At 34.5% G+C, this 8,785-nt stretch overlaps 1 protein-coding gene across 1 annotated transcript; it reads right to left on the bottom strand.

Moving 5' to 3' along the window:
- Positions 1-1,386: 1,386 nt before the first annotated feature.
- On the bottom strand, positions 1,387-8,384 carry LOC308686753 (uncharacterized protein; the record flags this gene model as incomplete). The annotated part of the gene is made up of 5 exons (XM_081395188.1): positions 1,387-1,421; positions 1,514-1,565; positions 1,646-1,680; positions 4,927-5,142; positions 8,075-8,384. Coding segments are annotated over 5 exons (648 nt in total), but the record flags the coding sequence as incomplete, so codon positions are not given.
- Between the last annotated feature and the right edge of the window lie 401 nt (positions 8,385-8,785).

Below are 8,785 nucleotides of genomic sequence, written 5' to 3'. Positions count from 1 at the left end.
ACAACCTTACTAAAGCAGCTCGTTTAGTGGTGAGGAAAAAGCTCTCTGTACTGCGTGTACGTTATCACAACAACAAAGTTTGTTAGGCGTCTATGTCAGCTGAGGAGATTAACGTTATGAAGATTAACCGAGTGTTGTATTATTTATCATAGCAATTACTTGGTTTTGTTTGACTCAGAAAGATGAAATGTGAATGTATCTGCTCTGCTAAAAAAAAAAAAAACTTTTAACATATTAAAGCATACTTTGAATTAACTTTAATTTTGTAATTTACCTGTATTTTTTAAGTTATTATTATTATTAATCGAAACAACCCAGCTGCAGTTTGATTGATATTACCTAATAATAATAAAACAATAATAATAAAAAACATGATTTATGAAAATGAACAAGAACGGAGTACTTGCAAATGACCACTTTTGTTATAAATGTCCCAATTGGGAGAGGGTGTGCAATTTTCAAAGAGTTTAATTAAACGTTCATGTTATATATTTTGATTGCATTTGTGAGTTAATAAAAACGTAACTGGTTGTGTGAACATAATATCTAAATATCGATTAATCGATCGATATAGCCCCGAATCGAATCGTGGAATTTTTTGAAGTATCGGAAAATATCGCATCGCTGGCTGAGAGAATCCGTATCGTATCGTATCGTGATGAACTGTCCGATTTACACCCCTAGTAATTATAAAGGAGCAGTCATCTTCTTATGTGATTTTCAGTGGCCGACTTCTTGAGAAGCGATCAGATGAGGTGTGCAAAAGCCTTAGAAAACTGCTCAGAAAAAGAATGTGGATGAGGACATGAATGCTTTCTACAAGTTGGAATCTTGTAATAATGGCAATTCCTGCATGGAGTGAATGCATTAGGAGCTAATGTGCTGAGTGTGTCTGTGAGGGAGAACTGTAAAAGGGAGGCACGCCAGAAAAATACAACAGCACAATGTCATAGTAATTCGCATATGTAATTAATTTCGTGTTGATATATTTTGTAAATATTGTGCTATCGCAAAAAAACTTTCTTCTTTTGTTTAATGCTTTACAAATATAGTGCATATCGCCAACTATTTGGTGGTTGTGCAAACATTTTTCAATCTTTTCGTTTAATAATCTTTAATCACTGTGACTTAAGAACTATATTGTTTGTTTGATGCTAATTATATAATAAAAAAAGACTGATTAAACTAAAAAACAGTGTGCTTGCTAAGATGAAGCTTGCTTTAACAGTAAAAGTTTATTTTTTATGTTTAGCCATTTTGCTACCACATTTCTTGAAGGGTAAGATTTTATATATATATATATATATATATATCTTATGATATAAATATATATTTATTTACATTTAAATACATATAGTGCCCAATGCTTATTAATCTGGTAGGTACCTCATAATCCGAAGTTTTTTTAGGACACTCAGCTCCTTAGTACAGACAGAAACACAGCAGTAAATTATAATGTTCATCAGAAATCAAAGAAGAGCTCTCATTTTAAAAAGTCAGAATATGAACTTACCTTGGAGTGTTTCAATCAAATCTTGCTTCCAATTTGATGATAAACTGTACATCTTAATAAACAGAAAAATAATGAGTGTTTCACAGTCTTATTGTAACAATTACACATTACAGGAAATTCTGCATCACTTACAGAAGATAACTCAGGTTTCACCCTTCTGTCTGGCCCTGCAAGAAAAGAATTTGTTAGAGCTCATGTCAGCTGGAATGATGTCACAAAATACAATTTGCTTGGATAGGAAATAGATACCTGATAATCTGTATTTTTTATAAAACTCTCTTATCTGCTTGGTAACCATGGCAATTTCACTTAGGACCTCAATGAGGACAAAAGCTATTACAGAATGACCTTTTCTTAAGTGCCTAGTCTTATTTTAACTAAGGATAGGTAAAGGCTATTACAGAAGCATCCTAACTCGACAAAAAATCCTAAAAACTGTCTTAGGACAACTCCACTGGTGTCCTAACTTCAAAATTCTTTGAAAGCCAACACTGTAAAAATCACATAACAATAGCCCTGTCTGAGAATGGCATCACATTTATTAATGATACACGATGAAGAACAGCAATGTTTGATGGTGGATGGTGGAAACACGCAACATGATGTTCTTCACTTTGACAACAAAACAAATAATAACAGACTCCCATGAAAAGTGATAGGCTTTGCCTTTTCTATCAAGTTTATCAAAACTTCCCTTTCTGCAGCACTTAATTAAACACATTTTTAAAAGTATATTTTGTTTCTTCATTTAAATCTAGCATTTACTTCACAGCAGCTGCTTGTGCGTCATTGGCTGCTTGGTAAAAGACCTTTGAATACCAAACTCCTCCAATCTCAGTGCGAAAGATTAGAAGTAGGACCAGATGATAGAAATCCTAAGTGGAATTTTGGGAAAGCTGATTGAGATAAGTTTCAGAAATTGAGCGATGATGCAATGATTAGAATTGAGGTTTCTGGAAGCATGGATGATGTTAACAACCAGATAACTTTGGAAATTATTATGGCAGCAGAGGAAGCTATTCCTAAAGAGAGAAACAGGGTAAATCTAATTCAGTACAAGAAAGCTCAGATGGTCAGAAGAACGATTCGCAAAGCAAAGAGGACGAGTTGGAGGCATTTTTGTGATGAAATAGAAAGAACTACACCAGTAAGAGAAGTGTGGGAAATTATTAAAAGGAGTTATGTCATTTGAAGAGCTTTCAAAACAACACCAGTAACAGCCATACATGTAGAGATGGGAGAACTGCCACTAGAGTTAAGAAGGAAGCAGCTGATAGCAAACTATTGGGCTGGTTTACAAGGGCATAATAATTCACCCTCGCTAAAACAGTACTGCAGGAGAGCTAGGAGTATGGGAAAAATCACATTGGAAAATTAAAAAGTTAAAGAATTAAAAGATCCTAGGGTAGTTTATCCAAAGATTGCTCCATGGAAGATAGTTTGGCCTGAGGTAGACTGGTCTGTATTACAGGAAAAAAGGAAGGCACAGGAGGATACTAATTTGGAAAGAGTGTTCAATAACCACATAATGGAAAAATATAATGAATCCTGTTTATCCAGATTTATACAGATGGTGCTAAGAATCCAGAGACAGAAGCAAAAGAATTGGGGGTGGTGATACCAGATAAAGGAATAGGAATCAATTGAAGAAAAGCTGGAAATGTGGAAATGCTGGCATGTTAATTGCATTACGATGGGTAGAAAAGACAGGCCATGACAAAGTTTTGGTATGCTCAGACTCATCAACAGTTTTAGCAAGCCTACGGTCATTCTATTCAAAAAGTCATCAAGATATTCTGTTTGAAGTACTCCAGTCAGTAACAAGAGAAGGAAGACGGGTCAAATTTATTTGGGTTCCAGGGCATGTAGGGATAAGGGGGAATGAAATGGCAGATATATTAGCAAAAAGGGCGTTAACAAAAGGAAAAATGCAAGTAAGTATAAGCAAAGCAGAGGTTAAAAGTTTGATATGGGAGAAAATAAATCAAAAGTGGCAAGAAAGGTGGGATAGAGAGGAGAAAAGGAGACACTTATATCAAATTTAAAGGGATGTTAAAGATACAAGTGTTGGAAGTGGAAATAGGAGAGAAGAAATGGTAATAACTAGGTTAAGATTGGGACATTGTTTATTAAATAAAATGCTTAAAGGGATAGTTCACTTTGAAATTAAATTTTGGTATGTTTTAGCTTACCTCAAGGGCATCCAAGATGTAGGTGTCTTTTTTTCCGCAGTAGTTTCAATTTTGATATTTTTAGGTCAAACCGTTCTTGTCTGTCAGTCCTATAATGCAGGTCTGTGGTCACTGTCTCAAAGAGCATGCACAGAGTCGAAATTAAAACAATTCCCCATCGTCCAATTTAAACAATTCCCCATCGTAAGTACACATTGATGGCCTAAGACATGAAACGAGCGGTTTGTGTGAGAAAACGAACAGTATTTATATCGTTTTTTAACTCTTGTACACAACCACGTCCAAGTGATCTGAGGGCGCGTGCGCATCCTGGTGTGTGACATGTGCGCAGACTGGTGCATAGATATATATATATACACTAGAATAGATGCCGCCTTGCCTACAGCATTCGTTCCAATGAACTGCCGTAGCCAAGGCAACATCTAGTGTATATATATATCTATGCACCAGTCTGCGCACACGTCACACACCAGGATGCGCACGCGCCCTCAGATCACTTGGACGTGGTTGTGTACAAGAGTTAAAAAAACGATATAAATACTGTTCACTTCAATTGTTGCGTTTTCTGTCTGCATTTGAAGTTTTTATTCCCTCCAACACTGAATTTACTATTTATATACCATGCACAGTGTTTCAATGACTGTCCAAAGCATGTAAATATACAAGCATGAAACATTACTTTCCCAGGGGTTAAAAGCGGTGTTTAGAACAACAATAACCTGTGGTTGAGCTCAGTGTGAAAAGCCCTATGAAGTGCTTGCCTTTGCCTACAACCAGTGTTGTGTACTCGAGACTCAGACTCGGTCTCGAGACCATATTTTAATGGTCTCGGTCTTGTCATGGACTCGTGTGCATTTTGACTCGGAATTGACTCGTACTCGAACATATTAGGACTCGGACTTATTCCCGAGTCCACTCAAGTCCCATTCAAAATATTTCATGATTGTTACTGTATGTTAATATTTCTTTAAATTGTTGTTTGATTGAAACGTCCAAAGATTGCTGACTTTCTTGTGCGCAACTGCGCATGACTTGAGACTAACGTTCGCGCCACGCAAATGCAGCAGAAGCCTTTTTACCATTACAGTGTACATGATTCCATGGTATATTTGATTTACTGTTTGAGTATGGTGCCAATTTTATTGTTACCACCAAATATTTTACATATTCTTGAAGATATCTTTAGGTCTGGTTTTTAGACCCAACCTTAGGTTATCTAACCTCTCTGGTCTCGGTCTCGACTCGACTCGGACTGGACTCTTTCTGGTCTCGACTCGGGCTCGATTCTCATTGGTCTCGGTCTCGACTCGGACTGGACTCTCTCTGGTGTCGACTCGGGCTCGGGTCTCTTTAGTCTCAGTCTCCACTCGGACTCGACCCTCTCTGGTCTCGGTCTCGACTCGGACTCGAGTGAGCTGGTCTCGACTACAACACTGCCTACAACACAAGACATTGTTAAATTTTTCATTTGTTTGTACACTTCTCTCATGAAGAAGCCACAGATCACAGAATTCATCTGCACTGCAGCTTCTGCGGGACAAACAAACGTCATCACTCACAGATTTAGTCGAAGAGCCGTGCTTTCTGAAATTGAAAGAGGAAGAAAAGGAAAACGCCCTTCTTCAACTTTCACAGGCTGAAACGGATGATGACAGAGAGACAGACCAGCCAAAGAGCTTTTAGTGTTTCGCTTCTTAAGGATGAGATGGACATTTTTCTTAATGAGTATTTGGACAAAAGGACTCTCAGAATGAATTGTATGTTTATGGAGATTTTATTTATTTTAGATTTAATTTATCATCATGTACCTGCTGTGCAATAACTTGTGTTTAATTTATTCTCTTTGCTACTTAAGGGTAAAAGTACATTTGATTAATTTAATAAATCATTTTGGTGTTTTAGGTTTGATGGATCTGAATTAGCTTGATTCATGCAAATACACTGTAGAATTGTAATGTGTATGAAAAAAATGGTTCATTCTGAAATGCTAGAAAATTATTTATGTCAAACAAATAAATGTTCAAATGCTCAAGCCATTTAAATTTTTTGGGTTTTAAGCTTTGGGTTAAATTTAAATTATTTGAATCATTTAAGACAAAGCAATTTTTAACTTAAAAAACAAAAGGTTACAAGGGGGTTATATATACGTGTGTTTATATTATTAAGCTGTCATTTTAATAAAAAGTCAGGGTCTATCTATCCAACAAAACATAATCATAAAATCATTTCATAACACAAAATATAATTTCAATTGGATCGTTTTAACAAAATACTTAACATTAAAACTTGAAACTGAAGCGCTCCACACACACGCACACTCACACACACACACACACTGCGTGGCAGTGTTGTCCTCAGACTGTCTATGGCAAGCCGTTTTAACATTTAATCCTTAAAACCTACTAGTATCTATTTTCATGCTACTAGTACTTATTTTTTAGACACTAGTATCTATTCCATTAAGTACTAGTGCTTATTCTTTAGATACTAGTACCTTTTTAAAAGATACTAGTAGTTATTCATTAGACACTAGTGCCTATTAAATTGGTACTAGTGCTTATTCATTAGTTAATAGTACTTATTGGATACTAGTACTTATTCATTAGATACTAGTACCTATTAAATAGATACTAGTACTTATTTAGTGACTAGTAACTATTCTTTTGTTACTAGTAACAAATTTAAAAAAATTGCCATTGACTTCTATGGGGATCTGTCATTCAGATATCAACTATTCAGTTGTGACTATAGTGTATTCCAATTTTGACAAGTACATATATATTAGATAGCCTACTAGTAGTTATTCATTAGGTACTAGTACTTATTTTATAGATACTATACCTATTACTAGATACTAGTATTTATTCAATAAATACTAGTACTAAGTCATTAGACACTAGTACCTATTAAATATATACTATTATTTATTCATTAGCTACTAGTACTTATTCAATAGATACTAGTACCTATTTATTAGATACTAGTATTTATTCCAAATGTTACTAGTACGATTTTTTATTTTACTAAGATTTTTAATTGAACTCTACAGTAGCCGATGACTAGTAGCTGTGACTAGTAAAATAAGAATAGTTACTAGTAACAATTACAAAAGATACTAGTGTCTAATAAATAAGTACTATTGAATAAGTACTAGTAGCTAATGAATAAGTACTAGTATCTAATTAGTAGGTACTAGTATCTAATGAATAAGCGCTAGTATCTGATGACTTAGTACTAGTATTTATTGAATAAATACTAGTATCTAGTAATAGGTTCCCGTTCTAGCATCTAAAAAATAAATACTAGTACCTAATAAATAACTTCTAGTATCTAATAAATACATACTAGTCAGAACTGAATAGTTGATATCTGAATGACAGATCCCCATAGAAGTCAATGGCAAAAAAAATAATTTGTTACTAGTAACAAAATAATAGTTACTAGTCACTATTGAAATAAGCACAAGTATCTAATGAATAAGTATCTAATGAATAAGTACTAGTATCTAATAATAAATACTAGTAACTAATGAATAAGTAGGCTACTAGTAATGAATAAGTACTAGTGTCTTTTTAATCGGTACTAGTATCTAATAAAAAGGAACTAGTATCTAATGAATAAGTCCTAGTACCTAAAGAATAAGCACTAGTATCTAAGAATAGGCACTAGTAGGCTACCTAAAGAATAAGCACTAGTAGCTAATGAATAAGTACTAGTACTTAGTAGAATAGATACTAGTATCTAAAAAAATAAGTACTAGTTGCATGAAAATAGAGACTAGTCGGTTTAAATTAGCCTAAATGTTAAAACGGCTTGCCATAGACTGTCATGACGTTCTGCGTTTCTGCAGTTAAAGGGATAGTTCACCCAAAAATGAAAATTCGGTCATCATTTACTCACCCTCAAGTTGTTTCAAACCTGTATGAATTTCTTTTTTCTGCTGAACACAAAAGAAGATATTTTGAAAAATGTCTGTAACCAAACAGTTGATGGACCCCATTGACTTCCATAGTAGGAAAAAAAAATACTATTGAAGTCAATGGGGTCCATCAACTATTTGGTTACAGACATTTTTTTTAAATATCTTCTTTTGTGTTCAGCAGAAAAAAGAAATTCATACAGGTTTGAAACAACTTGAGGGTGAGTAAATGATGACAGAACTATCCCTTTAAACTCGATGGACCGGTTTAAGATTTCATAAACAGAGAAGATGAGATGTGGAGATATGATTAGAAAATTAAATCAATTTGAGATTTGGTTATGAAATTCGAATTTGTGAAAAATCCTAAATTAACTTGTCAGATAGAAAGTCTGAAACGAAACATCTCAATTTACTTTCGCATTCGTGATTTACAATAGTTTTACTTACTGTCTCTTGTGCGTTGTCTGAGCTCCACTGCTTGTTGATTACAGCCAATAGCCTCTAATATTTCGAGTGTTACAGGAACCGCGTCCTTCAATGTGAAAGTTGTCACCATTAAATCGGCGAGATCTGCAGTGTTTATAACTTTGACGACTGTAAATATTTCGAGGTGCGGTTTTTTCTTCCGATCGCACAATTTGCTTTTAAACTTCTTTTGGTTTTCTATCCCAAGATTATTAAAAATATGACACAGGAGCTCCTTGATGCTCTGACACTTTTCCAGTAGTGATGGGTCTGTCATGAACGGTTCGTTCATTTTGAACAAATTTACTCGGGAACACATGCCGAGAGTAGGCTATTTCTTCATTCTATTTTGACCGCGCATGCGCAACATCTTAATGCTCTGCACAGGAAATGAGTGAAGGTGCGTCGTCCATTTCTTTTACACATTTACACAACTTTACAGATTCTAAATACATTTTAATGAGTAAAATTGGGTTTTGAGTTACTCAATTTAGTTTGATAATGATGCAATTTTCCTAATAACAAAAACAAATCGATAATTTTTTTTTTTCTTGGAGAAGTCATATTCATTTGAATGAAGTAAAACATGGCAAATTTAAGACTAGATTGCAGTTCATTTTAACACAGATACCAAAAGAAAAATTAACATGGCCTTTAAAAAAATAAGTGCACAATATAGACTCTCTTTCACAA

This window comes from Scardinius erythrophthalmus (genome assembly GCF_964197995.2).
Source record: "Scardinius erythrophthalmus genome assembly, contig: HAP1_SCAFFOLD_742, whole genome shotgun sequence".
NCBI classification, from domain to species: domain Eukaryota; kingdom Metazoa; phylum Chordata; class Actinopteri; order Cypriniformes; family Leuciscidae; genus Scardinius; species Scardinius erythrophthalmus.
This window is presented reverse-complemented; position numbering and strand designations above follow the sequence as displayed.